At 36.4% G+C, this 19,268-nt stretch overlaps 1 protein-coding gene across 17 annotated transcripts in view; it reads right to left on the minus strand.

Annotated features, from left to right (window-relative positions):
- dst (dystonin) overlaps nucleotides 1–19,268 on the minus strand; it is a 115,539-nt gene that overhangs the window by 87,748 nt on the left and 8,523 nt on the right. For 15 of the 17 annotated variants that reach the window (XM_015060460.1, XM_015060484.1, XM_015060469.1 and 12 more), the window contains one exon: nucleotides 3,077–3,138. In XM_015060460.1, the coding sequence (XP_014915946.1) occupies nucleotides 3,077–3,138 (62 nt within the window). Of the gene's footprint in view, nucleotides 1–3,076; nucleotides 3,139–5,184; nucleotides 5,342–18,449; nucleotides 18,637–19,268 lie in introns of those variants that run through there. The other 2 variants (XM_015060545.1, XM_015060554.1) reach the window with 2 other exon arrangements.

Here is a 19,268-nt window from a genome sequence, read left to right on the forward strand (position 1 = left end):
TAGCATCCCCTTGAAATCAGTCAGCTGCCCATTGACCTGCTTTAACACAGGACTTTCAGGACTTTATTCCCTGATAGCAACCACAGCTGTGGAGCCAGAATAGATCAGTATGTTTGCATTATTGAGTCAGCAAAGAAAATCTTAACCTATAACTCAGCACCTCTAATTCCTCATTGACTGCATGTGAAACCCTTTGTATGAAGAGACAAAAGTACCAGGAATCAAAATAAAAAGATGTGTGATTGACATTTAGGCTAACCAAATGAATTAATGTGTCAATTGAATATGATTAGTGGTTTAAATGAATGAGCTGCACAAAGATATTACTTCAACTGTTGTGGTCACCAACATCGTAAGGACACAATAGGTCAATCATCTTGATTGGAGCATACTTATTCCTAACCAACAGTCTTGATGAGTCATGCTGGCAGGTAAGAAAAACCTATGCTTTTTTTATATTTTTTCTAATTTATTTTTCTGAATTGTGGCATGTTTGACACTCCATACTGACTGCTCCATACTCCATCATTATCTCTGAAAATGCATGTAAAAATTATGTACCTTAGTTAAAATAAAATGAAAATGGTTTTCAAACTTTTTTATTTTGGTATGCGATTTCTAATCCATATGTAATTCTAAGGAGGTAATTTCATTATCTCCTTATTTTTTTCCTGCCAAGATTGTGTCAAGGTTTACATAGCCTGCACAGCCGTGATTCCTAAAGCAAGAACTAAAACTAACAGTTTCGATGAGCCTCTAGCATCCTTCCAAAAACAAATTGGTAAATGGTTCTATTCACCACTGTCAATCTGCCTTAAACATTGAAGGAAGCCAACATCCTTGTCACGTAAAATCTGATCCTAATGATCAGACTGGTTGAACTGAATGTACAGCACAGGCTCTGATCTCAAGCTTAACTCTTCCTACTGTCTTTTAAAATGAATAACCGAGTCAGCAAGTTTGCAGTGTTTTCACAGTAATGTCTGCATTAAGCTGGAGATAAGAGGCTAAAAGGCCATCAGAGCTGCGTGACTTAATTTGACAAAGTGAATTTTATTTTTTATGCTGTAAGTGGTACAAAGCAGTGAGTTATAATCTGTCCCACAAATATTGTACATTTTTAAAATGCTGACTGGGGGACAATTCAAATTACAAGTTAATATTTCAGAAAAGTATTACAATTGTGCCTAATTGTGCTTTGTTCAAGAGATTTACTATTTGCTGGGTCATACTGCAGATACTCTGCAAAGTATTCTTGATGCAGTAGCACAAACAGCCTGACTGTCTCAGACTGATCCTTTGGACACTGATAGGTCACTGTGCTCAATGTGTTTAGTGGACCATATTTGCTGTTAGTTTATATCTGGTAATACAAGATCAGCATTCACGCTTTAATATTTACATACACATTAAACCACACTGGTTTAATTAGTTACGAAATCAAGACACTTTTTAGCCAGAAAATAAAACTTTAAACCAAAAGACAGAGAAGTGACAGAGTCTCTTTTCTGAGGAAAAAAAAAATCGACTTAGCTTTTATTCTTCTTTTGACATTCTGGCTTTGAGTTTTAATACAAAACGTTCTATACATGTTCCCTTCCTGTTGGATTAATTAGTTTCTAACAATGCCATTCAATTACAGGGAAAACATAGGGCTAAAGCAAACAGAACAGGAGAAACTGCAATGTAAAAAACAACATAGGCTTCTAAGGAAAAGGAGCAAAACTAGGGAAAACCTGTTTAACCGTTTAGCATTTATAAGAGGAACTTCATCCTAGCATTCTGTCTTGTCATACTGTAATGGAAAAAGATAGTATATCCTCCTTTAATGCCAGGGTTCTCCATAAAAAAAAAAGTAAAATTACGTGGTCCCTTCAGGTTCTAAAATGACTAAAGTAGTCGAGGTCTATTTAGTTTATGGCACAGTTTCTACATTTTGGTTTCATGTCTTGATACATAAAACTCTCAGTTTTACACAGGGTGTACTTCCTTTTTCTAAAGACTGCATGTCAGTATTAATAGATTTGTGTTTATTTATGTTGTGTACTTCAAGTAGTTGTATTTTTGTTCAGTCGTAAAGCCCCATGTGGATACTGTAGATATGTACTAAAGTCCAGTAGTTTTTAAAAGACTTCATGTCCCTTTTACGTTTTTCCCATTTTCAGTTTCCCACATTGACCCCAAACCAGAAAGAAAATCTGAAAATGTGACTTTCATTTATATTTATGCTGCAGTGTATCAGATTTTTCCCTTCTCCTCATCTACTCTTTTGATGAACTCTTTAAAATATCACTGAAATACCAAAAGGCTTTAGGATAAAGTGTGACAAACTGATTAAATTCAGCTACAAATACTTTTGCAACACACTTACATCCAACACAATGATTTCCTGCATGGTCTCTCCATATTGCAGAATCAAAACTGGTGTCATCGTGCCAAATTAATTAGCAAAGATCATCAAAGTTTCTGTTTTCTGCAAGGCTTTACATGTAATTCGCAGCAGTCAAATTGCAACCAATAAAATTCCTTCAACATTAACAATTTTATTTTTCTTGAACAGGTAAATCAGACGATAAAAGACGATTCAGATAAATCTCCTTTAAGAGATAGCAGTGAGTCATTCCATCCGATCACTGAAACGCATGCAAACATTTTCATATCCTCTCCATATCCTTCATATTCCAAAAAGGCGTGACAGATGAGACATGTCCATGCTTGTCTATTTTCTTAAGTGTTTCATTAAATTCCAAACACAGATGAAACCACGTAGTAAGCGTTTCACATTTACCCCTCAACAAAAGAAAACCTGTTGCTGCTGCAGAGCAGCTACACATGTCTTCCTAAATGACTTTCAGCAAGCTTTAATAACGTCTCAGGAGGAATGTTAACATGTTGGAACCTAACAAAAAAAAAAAAAAACTAGCAATAAATGATTTACTGTGCATGTAACATGAAAATGGTTTTGATAAATGTGACAGGAAAAAGACTTGCCCAACATATGATCAGTACAGCTTTCATATACTATCAGTTTTAATAAGCAAACATTTGCAAACTACTGCCAGACAGTACGTCTTACCTTGAATAGATGCTGATTTATCCATTTTGTAAAGGTCTTTTTCTGCACTCTGTCTCTTTCATCTACAAAAAGGAAAAACATCACAACATTAATTGTTTTCTTCTCCAGCTGTCTAGGCACATCTGTTTTTTTGCTAAATCCATCAAGACAGAAACCCCTTCAAGCAATGTGTGTTGTCTAAACTGTGAGTCACAACGTGCTACAAAAGTGTGGTTATAAGTTATGCTACAACATTTTCATTTGCTTGGGGGATTTCAAAGATTTACAGGTTCATTTTTTAAGCAAAATCTTCTACTTCTAGATTAACCCCGTCAGTTTTGTATTGACAAGACATTGTAAAGGGTCAAAGGGCAACACTGCACTAATAACATTATAAACAAAAATAACATAAACCTAGGTAACCAGTTACATAAACAAACATCAAATTACTGTTGTCACTTCAAAACCACAAAACTCCATACATTCAAATGTAGAATTATTTGTAAATGTGAAGCTGAAGAAAAATCCTAAATAAGCTTCAAGATCTTTGCAAAGGAAACCCTGAAGAGTGTAGCATGCTTATTTTTACTCTGCCTTCCTGTGTTAACACTATGCAGTGTAAAACATTTGTTGTAAATGTTTTACGTCTCACCTGTCTAGTGACAAAAATGTCACGTTTATTGGAGAACATCTGAAAACATCCCCAAGACTCAAGTCTTTCATTCTAACAGGTTTTCTTCCAGCATTGTTTTATATTTTGCTTTATGCATTTCACTTAAACTGTGACCAGCAGCCATGTTGCTGCTGAAGAAAAGCCTCCCCACAGCATGATGCTGTCGCCGCCATGTTTCATGTTGAGGACAGTGAGTTCAGGACAGTTGTTTACTAAATCACCTTCTTCCACATCTTTGCTGTATACCGTACATCGCTAAGCCAAATTTGTGAAGTTCACACCCAAAATCCTGTCAATACATAATGCCCATCTGAGCTTTGGTATTAGAGGTCTAATATTAACAGTCATTTCTTGGTAGGTTTGCAGTCATGTCAAAGTTGATTATTTTTTGTATGATGGATTGAACAGTGATCTATGAAATGGTTAAAGCTTCTGATGTCGTTTTATAAGCTAAATCTGAATTTATCCACAACTTTATTTCCTGACCTGTACAGTGTCTTCCCCTGCTCCAAATTATGCTGTTTGTTCACCAAGGTCTTCTAACAATCTTCTATAGACTCTATTAGTTTATCATTAAAAGTCTTTGGATATATACTAAATGTTCAGTTTATGAAAAAGTTAAAGTAGGATAAATTGCAAGTCACTGTGCAAATAATTCTATCACCATAATCAATCCCTTTCTTTCTAACATTTGTAACAAAACAATAGTTAATAAAAAGACAGAACATATTCTTGAAAAAACCAAAAACAAATTACCACAATTCAAATTAAAAAAATATAAACGATTGATGCAGAAAAAAAAAGAAGACATGAAGCAACGCTGGAACTTTTGAGGATGGGAAAGTGTTACCGTAACACAAATGAAGGTCGTGATTTCCCAGAGGCTAAGATGAAATCACTCTCAGCTACAAGCTGTCAAAAGCACCACAATGCTTTATTTGTTGTTTGCATCGCCATACCAACCAGACTGACATCACCCTGTGACAGTGACAACACCACTGTAAAAGCACAGGCATTTTAGGAAAAACGTAAACTGGTATCTTCAAATTCAAGTATCTATTTCGTTCGTGCAAACGCCAAGTCCTGGCTAGACACCACAGCAATGTGACTCATTCCAGTGCTTACATGTTTGCATACACTCTCCTCAGAGTAATATTTAGTGAATGCAAAAACAAAAACAAAAAAAAAAAGAAGCAAAGAAAAAAAAACACGTGTACATGCCGATATTAATAAAGGCAACATCTGTCAGCCAGCTCACGCTTGTCCCACAACTACCACCATCGTCAGCGGTCTCTGAGAAATATTTCCTGAACCCTAACAACACGACCAGCGGCAGACTTTATAAGTCTCCATGGCAGATTACATTTAAGTTTTACCCAGGCAAATCAGAGAAACCATTAGTGAGCAAACACTGACGGATCCAATCACTTAAGAAAACTGTAACATAAGTACTGACCCATGCAGCACATGAGAGTTACCAGATGTGCTCTGTGATCCCTTTCAGTTTCAAGCAGGTACTTCATCCTGTGTGGCAGCTTCCGACCAGCAGACAACAGGATAGCAGTCCAGTTAGACGAATGCCGCGTAAATGAACGACCAGAGAAGCTGTTTTAGTCTCTCCAAGCTTCCCTTTCTGCCTAACAGCCTCTGAGGGAGCTGCAACTCCCTCTCTCATCAAGGATCCAGAGCGAGTCCTGTCAGGTTTTCCATGGCTACTTGCTATTTTGAGTTTCCATGTGGTTTGGTGTTTATCTAGCAGCAACTCATGAAGGCAGTGAGGAAAGAAAGTTTTTTTTTTTTTTTCTACGAAAGCATTCGTTTTTAATGCCAGGATGATTTCAACTCGCCATATTATGACTAATTTAAAAGTGTAATTATGACAGAAGACAGCCTTATTGCTTAATTATAGTCAAACATGAATATATATCGAATTAAATAATTTATTTTTAGGCAAGAAAACAAAGGATTAAACAAAATTAGCTGTCTGGTGCAGTTGTTTGTGTTTTCTGTTAATCATTGCAGTCATCTAAAAACATTCAAGTAAACACAAGTCAGCAACCTGCATGATAAGATATGAAAACAACCAAAAGAGATGATAAGATTTATTTTTTAAAATCCAGTGTTCATTTCTAACAAACGATTGCTTTTAAAAATGAACCAAATGCTTTGTTGAGCCAAAGATTTTTATAAATTGATGGCAACTTTTAGTAAATGTTAGAAATTTTCGTGTTAAGCTGCGGAAATTATTGTAGCTTTCATTGGGCCATTCAAATTCGAATTGAAAAAGCTACCTTCACATAGAAAATCCTTCAAAATGGTCATAAACCCCAGAAAATGTATTTCCATAATGACAAGGGTGCTCTAAGTGTACTGTTAGTCTATCCTCCACAGATTTTTCCATTTAGTTCATCTAAAAATAGTCTATGAGTAAGAGGCACTGGGAATTGGAAAGTGGAGTGGTGTGACAATTATTCTGGATAAAAAATATCAAGCAGGAGATGAAATATTTTAGTGTCACATTATTCTCACTGTAATATTTCATCTTTAAGTAGAGTATACTTTCCTGCCAATCAAATAATCAAATATTCTATAAGATATAATTTTTATTCTATAAGATATAATTTTTTTTGCGTTTAACCTTAAATGACCCGATTCCAAATCCAAAGAGAAACGCTTCCGGACATCCTAGACAACCAGAACCATGAGGCTCCAGCCACACTAGCTGTTGTAATAGAAACAGCCAGTGTGCAATAGCAGATTGATCCACTGTTGAAGCGGAGGGGGGTTAAGGTGGCAGAATGATGGACAAAAAACAAAACAAAATTCCCCAAAAGTTGTGGAACCAAACCTGGAGCTTCAACCTTTTTCCCTCTCCAGACACTTTTTTCCTCAAAATTAACATTAGGGTTTTAGAACAGCAAAAGTAACTTTCCTCTGCACATCTGTGAAACACGTTTTTCTTAAATTTAGGGTCATAATCATCTAAATCCTTAAAAGAAAACAACTCTGATTCTAATTTGTCTACCAATAGTACAATTTAGGAGTAAAATAATGTCTGATGTATGGTGTGGTGGAATTTTTTTTTTTTCTGCCACAATATCAAACCTAATTTACTGTACTTGAGTCTAACAATAAGCAGATACTGACTAGTAATACATGTCCTTTTGTATCTCTCTAACCTGTAAAAAACTTTGAGATGGTTACCATTTTTTTTAAGAATGTAAAAATCAGGGTTGTTAATCATGAGTTAAGGCAAATTCATTTTACTACTGTTCATTTTTTTAAGGCACAGGATTCCGTACTTTTTGGCCCTCACATGCATTAATCACAATTAAATATTTTTAATCAGTTGATATCCCTAAAAATAAATCTACTCTTCTTTTTAAGTGAAAGCATTAGATTAATCTTCAGATAAAATACTTTAGACTTATAAGTTATGATGCTTATTTGATTTTAATAACAAATGAAATCGAATCCGATTTAAATTTTATGTTACAATGAAGTCAATTAAACTGAGGGTTAGATAGCAACATCACAAATAAAATAGCAAAAATTGCTAAAGCTCAAGAAAATATAAGATATCTAAGGAAAATGCCAGACATTCAGCAGTTCTGCTGTGTCATCTCTGATCCTTACATCATCGTGTAGTTGAACCACAGATGGGGAAAGCTGCTCAGACTGAAGAGGGACACCGAGTCATACACTGCATTACATTAAAATTCATCCAAAAAAGGAAATAACATAGACAAGTTGCTTCCGTATTCCAGGAAACTGCCCAGCTCAGATCAAAGGTCAGGTCAGAAAAAGAAACCATCAAGGAGAGAGACAGTAATGATTACCATGCTTCATATGTTGACAGTTCACTGATAACACACACACACACGCACACGTGAACACACACACTCTGATAGATTCATGGCAAACACAGACACATCAGCTGGTATAAGATAGCATAACAGTAATAAATGTATTATTATTATTATTATTATTATTATTATTATTATTATTATTATTTCTACCCTGAATGTCTGAATGCAATATATTGTGGACCAGAAAAAATTAAGAAGAGCTGACCTGCGCCTCCAAGAAAAATATTCATGGAAGATTTATATTGTGGTGCCCTCTGGAGGATTTTCTAAGAATAAAAAGCAGGATCCTTGGTAGTTCTCCAAATGAATAAAGGTCATTTGATGTTTGGCCATGAAGTGAACAGAATGGGGACCATATCAATATAACAACAACAAATATATGATACCAAACAGTGCCAAGGTGAGAAGTAATGTGATCATTCCCATAATCATCTAGTATTACACAACCTCAGCACCTTTATCACACACATTATAGTTATCCAATCTTACAAAATCAGTGAGCAAACAATTTGGTACTTAGCTGCTCACCCAGTGTTTCTCTCAACTGATTGGATCAGTTAAAGAAGTTTGCTTCAATTCAGTTGTTAACTGTCAAAGCTTCCATTATTTTGCTTTTTTCAGCAAACATTACACCTTTCGAGCAAAATTCCATTTAATTTCTATTGAGTTTCAGCAGCAATCAAAGCTTTTGAATATCAATATCAGCCTCAATGTAAAGGCTCAGCATAAAACGCAAAACAACTAAATTAAAACAAAAATTGAACTTCAAAAGCTAAAGGTCCCCAATAAAAAAGAAGTAAAAAAAGAAAAACAATTAAAGATAGTAGAGGTGTGGCTTCACAATATTTGTGTTTTAAGAGATATTTCAAGATAAAATTGTTATAATCACTCCACAAATCAGACGTTTACAACTAGCAGTTTTATAAGAGACCAAGATGTCTTGCTTTAACATAATAAGAAACAATTTCCTTTCGAGAAGCTTTTTTTTTTCTTTTTTTTTTTTTTTTACCTATGGACATGTGCTATGTTGTTACCAGACTCCCACTCCATCTCAAAAACAAATGTCAAGCATATCAAACTTGTTTGTAACACATGGTCAATTGTTTTAAAATTTCGGTTTTAGTCGTCACTTAAAAACTCATTGTTGTGATCCTCAAATAATTTTTTGCTTAAAGCCAAAATAATCTTACTACCACCAAGGAATATGCCTTTCTTGAAAGGCTGTGTATGATAGAGTTGTAGTAGCACTATGATTTCAAACTCAATGCCCATAGTAAGAAAAATACTTAACACTTGATACCATTTTCACCACAGTATCAAGTGTTATCAAGTATTTCTTTAAAAAGTTTGGCTGTTCACATAGATTCGGACACATTTTTGGTTTATCTTTGTCAGCTTTGGTGTGGGTCTTTAAAAAAAATAGCTAAAACAGTTTTAAGACAAAATTCCAACCCTGAATCCCTTAAATACTTAACAGTGCAGTAATGAAAGGATGAAGGTTGTTTTACCCCTTCCCCACTTCATAGCTCCCACCCGTAAAAGGTCAAAGCCATAATGGGGCTGTCGAGAGGCCACCAACCTCCAAACAAACATTAACTTGTGCCATCCATCATAATTACTGTCCTTTTTTAACTCCTAATTATCTTTACAGTGTGGGTTTTTTAACATAATTTACCAAGTCTGTAGTGGTACTAATACCACTACAGACTGTTGCCCACAAAGAAGTCTAGTACCACTACAGACTTCTTTGTGGCCAACACTGCTGCACTGATTATTTAAGAGCTTATCAACATCCTTCGCCTTTTCCTGTCTGTCTCCCTCATAGGCAAAATGCCCGCAAACTACACTTTTGCTTTTGCCTTTTGACCAAAGAGGATCGCAAATTTTCTTCTTCTCTGGAAGAACTTGTCATGTTTGGTGTTTAACTTAGAGGCACACGGTTTGATCATCAGCAAATCTGTGTTCAGTTGAAAGGGAGAGGCTAAGTATCTGTTTGTTTGCAACGCATTTGTGCAAAACTCTGTGCCAAAGTGAAATATCGACACTGAATACAATTAGTATCTTAAAGATATCATTCATTTTGTATCGCTTACATTGAAATCACAATTTTTTTCACAATATTAGTACATGACCTCCAACAACGCTTAGAATGGTGGTACATGTCAAGGGATATCTCCATAGATGGCATAAACCAAGGTTTCCAAGCAGAACATCATCACCCAAAGCATCACACTGTTTCTGCCAGTTTGCTTTCTTGCCGTAGCAAATTCTGATGCCATGTTTTGACCAGATAAGCAGCACACATGATGTAAATAAATTAGGTCAACATCTTCCATTGCTCTGTGGTTCAGCTGTGATGATCACAAGCCCATTGTTGGTTCTACTGGCAGTGGATAGGGAAAAGGTACTCCCTTTGGGCAGAAAATGGTGCAGCAAATGGTTGATTGAGGACTACAGCCACATATGATGGCTGACCTCACCACTTATGAGACATTAAGAAACCTGCTGCTAACAACTTGGCACCTGGTAACACAACACACCTTAAGGGGTCAAGTGGAATGGATGTTGTGGGTGTTTTTTTTTGCTAAAGCAAGGGGGAAACACACTACTATGGAAGTGCTCATAATGATAACCAACACAAAATGTTGCAGGAGACAGCTTTATCCAAGCTATTGCATATACTTATCGTATCTCATATTTGGCTGAATATTTGCTGCTGATAGTCAATGCAGATACAGCCCCTCCTGAGAGACCACCACAGCATTCAAACTGGCTGCCTCAGACACTTATTTGTAGCAAAAGCACATGTGCATGGCTATAAATAACCACAACCCTAAACTATGCTGGCCCTCCAACTGCAAGCCACATAATCTCTGCCACTTAGGTGACATCCTTCATTTCCTAATGTGCACTATGAAAAACTGAAGGAGAGTCATGCTTGTATAACTGAAAGGAGAAAAAAGGGTTGAAAGCCTGTTTTGAACCATGATTGCAGACTATTCACACTATCATAAAGCTTAATACAATTACAAATGTTTCATGTGTTGTACTCTAAACCTGCAGAACGCAAGTGTGTGCAGGCTTGTTTAAATAGGATAGAAGATAAACGGATGTCTTTTTAACACCACTTGGCATCGCTGTGTTAAAAATCCTCACAGTCTGAGCAGAACTGAATCCAAAAGTCAGTGCAATCAAAATCCAGCCTCCATAATCCTCTTGACCTTGTATTACAGGGAAGTAAAAACATACAGACTAAACTAAAGCTTTTTACGTTAATGTCAAGGATAAGGACAAAGATTCGCCAAGCATTATTGAGCCCAAATCTGTAATCAAATGAATATGTTGTGTTTAAATAATGAAAACCTACAAATATTTGAAAGAACTATTGTGCTGGACAATTTAAAAAAATAATAATTCAGCCATTTTCTACTGTATGAGCTGACCAAATTTGTCTTTTAAGGAACCAAGAGAAGATGGATGAACAACTGGCTTTATGTAGCACTGGTACGAGGAGGTGGGAGAACGCCCTTATCTAATCTTTTAAACTGCAGAATAAAACTCTGGTCCATTCGGCAAACTCTCTCACATCTTATATGAACCTACATACACTTTGGTACCTGTAACCAGCAAACACATTCTGACTTTCACCATATGGCTACTTCATCACATTTTTAAAAGTGGCAAAAAAAGACAAAAAGTATTTCTGTTGAACTTTTAACAACAAGCACAAGACTGATGGTGATGGTGAGATACTTGTCGATACATTTCTGACATTCCTTGTGAGTGAGAAACTGCAGTCTTCTCAAAAAGGTAGGGCAGCATCACAACTATGTGACTGGAACAGCTCTGTAATTGAAACAGGTTGTCAGTATTCAAAGCAGCCAAGGGAGTATCTGTTTTTTTTTTTTGTTTGTTTGTTTTTTTCCATTGCTGGAGACAAAAGATAAGAAAAAAAACTTTACAGTGTCCAATAATGACTGTAAATACTCTATTTACAGCATAAATATTGCCTGAAGTTCAAAAATAAGTTTTAAAGGATAAATGTAGGATTGGAAGGATACAATAAACACGGCTGTCTGACCAACACACACGAGTACCAACACAAAGCCATCATTAACCCTTATATGTGCAGATGTGAACATGCCATTTTAAACTAAAATACTCTCATTTAGGTGATAAGTAAACATAACAAAGACTTACTCCTTCCAGGCAGCCTTTCAAGATTTACAATGGGGAGTTCAAATTGTGTGATTTTTTTTTTTAAATGTTGGCATTCCTCACAGAAATATTTGGAAGCCTGACTTTTAAAGTCAGAGTACAATCTCAAGTTCAAACTCATTTTGGAACCTACAGACATAAACCATGTTGAAAGTCGAATGAAGACAACAGCTTATTCACATTTCTGTCATTTTTATCCTACTAAGCCAAAAGCACCAGTAGGACCCCAATTCCACACGGCTGCAACAATAAGTTCACTCATAATGTGCCAGAACAGCATTTGTTTAATCTGTTTGATGTTTTCGTCCAGATTTAGGTTTTAAATCCAAGTAAAAGAAAAAAAATCTCACATACTTCTCAAAACAAACTTCCTAATTTAGCAGTGACAAAAATAAATGCATGAGCTCATTTGTTGGTCATCTATCATAAAAAATAAAGAAAGGAAGTCAGTTTGTCAGTCTCTCTGGACAGAGAAAGGAGGTGGTGCCGGAGAGGGAGAGGGAAGGTTGCAGAGCATGAGTCAGGGGAGGGACGGAGGCTCACAAGATGATCTCATGTAAGAGGAGCTAAACAGAGCTGTGGTATGAGGCTCAGTCATACTGGTCTTCTCATCACCATGACAGCGTACAAATACAACAGCGAGCATGCATCATTCTCGGGCATTGATATGATGCAACTGGATGGGACTGCAGTGCAGGCATAGTTTATATAACCTTCTATACAACATCACAGGGATACAGTAGTGTTGTATTCTGCAAGATCAGAACATCTAACCTTTTTAAAGGTAAATATAGTGGATATCTTGGAGAGAACAGTTAAATAGAACCAGTTCATGTCGCTATTGTAAAATTACTGAGAATAAAAATAAGCAACCGATCAAAGTATTTATTGTCCTGCATTCACTGTTTCCAGTCAGAACTGAGGTATATTATGATCAGCAATTACAATAAACACACAGATTTTATATGTTCATTCTTTGTTTAACCTGATCCACCGCTTGTGCAAACCAAGGTCAATCTAACTACATTATGGAATGACATTGTGACATTTGACTAATAATTTCTTTATGTTTGCTCCCCTTTGTGGGAGAGATACGTTAGAAAACAGGTGATTAACCTGTTCTCACAGTTGACCTGTTGGGGAAGAAAGGGAAGGGTTAAGAATTTGACTGAGTATGACAAGAGCTAAGTTGTTTAGGCGTTATAATACACAGAGGATCGCAGTTTGTTGGTTGCGAGGCTGCAAAGTGAGAAAGCGGTCATGCTGGCCCCTGACGGCTGAGGTCTCACTCAGCAGGATTATTTGCACTAGCACAAAGCACAAATTGGCTCAGGAACGCCTCCAGGAGCCAAACAATGAGTTTGAGATGTTCATTTATCCACCAAATACTCATATCTCATGCCAACTGAACATGTGTGATGTGCTCGCCAAAGCCGTTACCATTAGTCTGGTGGTCATAATGTTATGCTTGATCAGTGTTTCTGCATAAATACAGCTTTGTGGGTAGTGCAGAATCCTCCACTGAATGACAGATGCTCTCATTTTGTTATCGTTTCCTGTACTCTGAAGGAGGTTTAGAGTCAAAACTCCACTGGGCAACACCAGGAGTGACCTCCCAGATGATGTCACCCTTCAGGAAGTAGTGCAAGTCCCAACAATGACACTGTATTTATAACCATTAATTTGACCGTCTGCAAAATAAGGTTTAGTCTAAGCCTCGCTGCACCTCCCCATTACATGTCCTGAATAGAAAGTGAGCTAGTCTTCAGTAATTGGGGATATCAGAGACTCAGATGAGACATTACCCGCTTTACTGGTACTGCCTATCTTCAAAGTGTACCTAAATTCATTTAGTTTGAAACTGTAATAAAACATTCTAATAAAGAGGTTCACCCAACTAAGCAGGACACAAGTCTTGGACAATGCTCCCATAAAAACAATGTACCTTTTGTTCAAACGTAGACAGGCTTCACAGAGGAGGCCTGCAGTCTATGTGTGGGCCAGTGGGCCATGTGAATGTGATGAGTGGGCTGTCAACAGAGAGCAGAGGGGCAGGGCTGAGCCCAGGAGGCCGGACAAAGGCAGTGACTGTGCAGAAAAAAACTGAATATTATCTAACTCCCCACTGTGTGAGATTATGAAGGTATTAAAGATTTGGTTTAGTCATATAGAGATATTCTTTAAGAATCTCTAGTGGTCTTTTAGCTGATAATGCAGAATGAATGAATTTACAGACAGCACAGCCTCAGAGACTCTTGCAGACCACACCCTACACCACAGCAGGATATTTAGAGCTAGATGAACAACGGCTAATGCTGTGTGGACATCAAGATTTGATCAATTTTGCTACTAAGCAAAAAGAAAAAAAATATATATATATATATTTTTTTTTTTTTTAGTTTTCTCCTTTTTTGGAAAATTAAACAGTTTAATGTTTAGGGAAAACCTTGAAGGAATAAGTGCAAATTATAATTACTTTGCTGCACCAACCATCACAAGCAATTACTTACTAATTTGGGTTTTGACAGCAGAAAAATAAATACAGCTTGCTGCTCTTAATTACCAAATTACCTTAATTACCTGCTCAAGTTTAAGAAATATAGACCACCAAGACCAAACATCATCTAAAAAATGGAAAACAAAAACTCCTGACTGATCCATTTAATCTACTGTGATGACAGAGCAAAATCCACTGTTGTGAAACTTAAATGGCCCCTCCATGTTTGACAGCCAACCCAGCAGGCTCAGCTAGAACAGCACGCTCCCATTTAAAATACAACATGGCTGTTGTGTGTGCCTAAGAACCCATTCCCAAAGTTTCCAATCTTTCGTCCAAGAAACCCTCCTTACCTTTCAACACTAGTGGGTGTATTATTAACGCACAAAACTGCATAAGAATGTGTTATTTCAGCAACTGAACCATGAAGAATTATTTGTGATCTGCCTTAAATCAAAGGAGTCTCAAAGTCTATTGTTTCTTTACACACAGTGTAGAACTCCATGGATCTATAATTTTTCATTTTGCCAATTTCTCCAGTTATTAAAATAAATTTAAATGAAAAATGTGTTCAACAATTTCTTGAACAGGCAAAAAAGTAAAGATAAATACATATAAACAACAGGATTAGCACAACTCTTGGGCTCCATTATATGTGAAAATCATGAGTACAAAAAGTATATATTGATATTGGTCACAATAAATCCACATTTTCCTCCCTTCGGTCTCTCTCGTGTGTGCTTTCAGCACTCTCTTGGACTGTAATTTGTGCCAGATGTGAAGATCTATTTCAGTGAGATTCCATTATATTTTAAAATTATATTTTAGCCAACAGCTATTGAATCGCAAACTTTGCAATAATTATGGCACGTTGCACAATCTGATGTAAAAATAACCACATAACTGCAATACAATTGTGAAGGCCTGTTAGTAGCACAACATAGACTTTATCTGACCTACTCAGAACTGGAGTCTACAAGAAATATTAGTTATGAAATTTTACAAATTGATCTGCATTGGATGTTTTTAAAATCACAAAAGGTTTTTTAATACCATTATTAATCAGTTTAATATACCTAGTTAAAAAAAAAGAATATTTTTTTTGTTTCAATAACCTAAAAGCAAACATTTAAACATAAAAATGTATTTATTTGTCTCTGTTTGTTAGGTTGAAGTAAACTATCTCTTGTTTTATAACTGTCCCTACAACTGTTTTGTTTACTGGATTGTTTGCTTGGTTACTGCTACTGATTTTACTTTTAAAAAGCATCCCATTGATTCTCCATGCATCACAAGGAGCAAAGCTCGAGGCTCTAAGTAGCTGAATAAAGGTCAAGCTAGCTTTAGGCAATAATAAAGACAACAACGTTGTCAAGGGTTTAGATAGAAAATGATTCAAGTAACGAAGAAAAGAACACTTTAAAAGGATATATGTTGATATCTTTTAACGGTAGACTAACACAGGCAACCAAAACACATTTCTCAGCTTGTTGTTCATTTCTTACAGTATTACAGAAACCAGTAACCTCTGCAAAGACAAATGTGTTAATATGAAACTTCAGTGAAAGTTTTTATTTAAATACCTCTACGCCACCGTCAAAACTAAAGCATTTTTAACCTTATAATTAATGTATCACTTCAAACAGGCTGTTCATTGACTCCTTAACTCTCTAGTGAATAAATGTTAAAAACCTCCAACTTCAATTTCTCCTTCATGGGGTAATCTGTAACCTGAGTAGATGGAAACAAGAAACTCAGAGTTGGCAAAAAAAGAAATTATCAGCTCGTACTGGATCTAATTTGCAGCATCAATGGCTTAAACATCACAGATAATTACACAATTAATGAAAACTTATTTTAGCATAAAGTGAGGTGAACACAGATGACAAAGTACACGGCCGCTGTAAGACTACATTGGATACAGTAAACTGTAAAATTATAAAGTGATCATTGTTTTTGGAAATGTGCCCTTACCCTTCAGTAAAAAATTCATCGTTCATGCAACAGCTGGTGGGAAGACAAATATACCCAAAAATCTGTCCATAACATGTGGAAACTGATCGCAGACTGGCTGAAATGGCTGAAAACACAGGAAATAAGTAAGCTTTCTATTTGTCACAGCCCATCTGCCTGAAGACAACAGCTACGGATTCCTAATGATCCTCCATCATATGACTCCTTCAGAGCCCACTCACAGCGATTAAACCTTCCAGCACAGCTGACTGGGCCCACTGGCAAAAAAATCCTCAACAGCTGAAAGAACATGCACACATATGCTGAGTATTCACAAAAGGGCACGGCATTTGTTGCTTATTGTTCTCCTGACTTGGTCTGCGTTTTACTGAGACACAAAGAGTTAAAAATCCACTGCTGTCAGTTTGAATTTAGTCCGTTTCTATGTCTTCAGGCCTGACCTGAGGATACATGTGTCTGATATTGCCAAGCTCAAGCAGAGTGGAGCTCGAATCTGTGATGGAATGATTCTAATTAACGTGGTACTCTCAAAAGGCATGGCAATGTGAAGTGACATGAGCTACTGATGTAAGGTGACTTTGAGCCATGTTATAAGATATTGTACTGCCTGACATAGGAGACTTCACGGGTCATAACAGCACCACGCAATGAATTTTATCTCTGTAAAAGAAATCAAACCAAGTCAAAACAAATAGGGACGGCGACTAGTATGTAAGTTTGCAAGGTTTACAACAGATTTTTTTTGTCCTACTGTTCATATGGTTTAAAGTTCTGAATCGAGATGAAGTGCCTTCTCTGGATATAAAGCATATCTGTGACTAGACCAACTAATTTACCAGCTAATGTTGTGATGGTCATTCCAAAAATAATCACTTGTCCTGAATCCACTTTGTAACTAATTTGGTCATGCTAATGGCTCACCAAGCGCTGTGTGTCTATGATTTAGTAAGGAGGCTTCATTCACTGAATACTGGTGACAAATAGAATGAACTACTTCAGCAGAGTGCTGCCTCGACCCCACTTGCTGCTAGCCCAACAAGCTATCAACAAGTGAGCAACAAAGGACTGTAGTACAAGCTGAAGTACTGCTGTCAGCTTGTAGTACTTGTGCTACTTTATACAGAAAAGAATGGCAAGAAGGATAATTTTTTTCATGATAATTCTATCCAATTTAGTCACTCAAAAAAGGACTTCTAAATGTGGAGGGTAATTGTTCTGTGTGCAACACACTCAAAATAAGTAATTTAATAGATAACATTACTATGATACCATGTAACCTTGTTATTTTTTCTTAATGTAATCATCCTAATATCACATTGGCCCACACCTTACTGCAAAACATAGTTGAAGCTATTTGCTAGCTTGTAGCAAATAGCTACAAGGTTTCATACCCCATGAAACCATGGGGAATGAAATAAAATCAATTAAATAATGTCAATTAATGTTTTCAGTACATGTTTAAACTTCAATTTTCTTTTTTCTTTTTAAAAATGTATTGCAATTACAGAATAACTTCAAACTTTACATTGAACAATAGTGTAAGCTGAATATCCTCCATGTTCAAGCCACAATGCTCTCTGCTGTTTTAAATGTTGAAAATATATTCTACAGTAATAAAATAATGGCATTTTAGCTAAACAGGACAAATACAAGTTAGTTAACTGATATTCTAACCACTAATAAACCTTTCCAAGAATTGCCATGCATGATCTTTTGTTTCATTTGGAAGTTATTTTACAACGCCAACAGAATAAATTGTTAGACGTGCAATTCTTTTGCACATGTGGATTATTAAAGGAGAATTTACAGAATTCCACAAATGAACAGACCTTTAATCTGACAAAGTAACCGAGCTTATTAGATTTTTAAGCAAGCAAACTACATGTAAATAATTACCGTTTCTTCTTATTCCCTGCCCTTTCCTTTCTTTTTATCAATTTAAATCACGATAAGCATTACTGTTATAAGACTTTCGTCTTTTGTTTCTAAAATTCAAGCTTAATGTGATGTCATGCGGGAAATATTCCCATTTTCCCATTGAAAGCTGCCAGTCAGCAGAGAGGAAAAGGGAGCAGGCTGACATTTAGCCACTTAACTGTCAAGCAGTGACCGGGCAGATTTCTTCATCGCTTAAAAAGCCTCGACTTATAGATCCGCTCCTACCTTTATATTTTTCCAGTACGTCCTCGTAGGCTTGGAGGTATTCCTGTTCGTCCGAGAGCACATAGCCCTGCGGCGCGCACTGAGCCATGACCCGGGCTTCACAAACTGGACGCTCACCAGAGACGGACTGGGACACAGCATGTGTGTCGTTGTGTAGCTCTACATGCTTGTGTGTTCGTGCGCCTGTGCATGTGTAATTGCTGTGGGCTGGAGAGTGATCGGCGCTGTTGTCGTTCTGAAGGAAACGCCCTGCAGCCCTCCCTTGTCTGCAGTCTGACCAATAGGAAGCCCTTCCTCTGTGACTTTACAGGACCGATAGGAAGGACTGCACTGTAAAAAATAATCAATGTCCGTCTTCACAGCCCAACCCAAAACTGACGTTAGAACTAACATTAAGGAATATTGTATATTGCACAGTCTTACTAGACCAGACTTAGTTAGATCCAGAAGAAAATGTTACTAAAAATGGGCTGACATTAATTTAATGTCATGGAAACAAAAAAAAAAAATGACAGCATTAAATATTAATGTAAACAACCTTTTCATTGTTTTCCAAAACGACTGCTCTCTTTATAGCAGAAAGTACCATATGACCATGTGCCATTTGAATCTGTAGATACAAACTGTTTCCATAAGGGGAAAATGCCATTTTAACAATGTATCTTTAAAATTTCTTATTTTTCAACATTAACATGTAACATACAAAAAAAAAAAAAAAAAAAAAAAAAAAAATTCCAAGTCTCTCGACTTAGCTTTCGATCTCAAACACCTGGAAAGGTGCTCCTCACAAGATGTCTTATCTAAATATAATTAATTCAA

The sequence above is a fragment of the Poecilia latipinna genome, unplaced genomic scaffold (assembly GCF_001443285.1).
Source record: "Poecilia latipinna isolate Pla-1442-1.1 unplaced genomic scaffold, P_latipinna-1.0 Scaffold67, whole genome shotgun sequence".
Taxonomy (NCBI): Eukaryota; Metazoa; Chordata; class Actinopteri; order Cyprinodontiformes; family Poeciliidae; genus Poecilia; species Poecilia latipinna.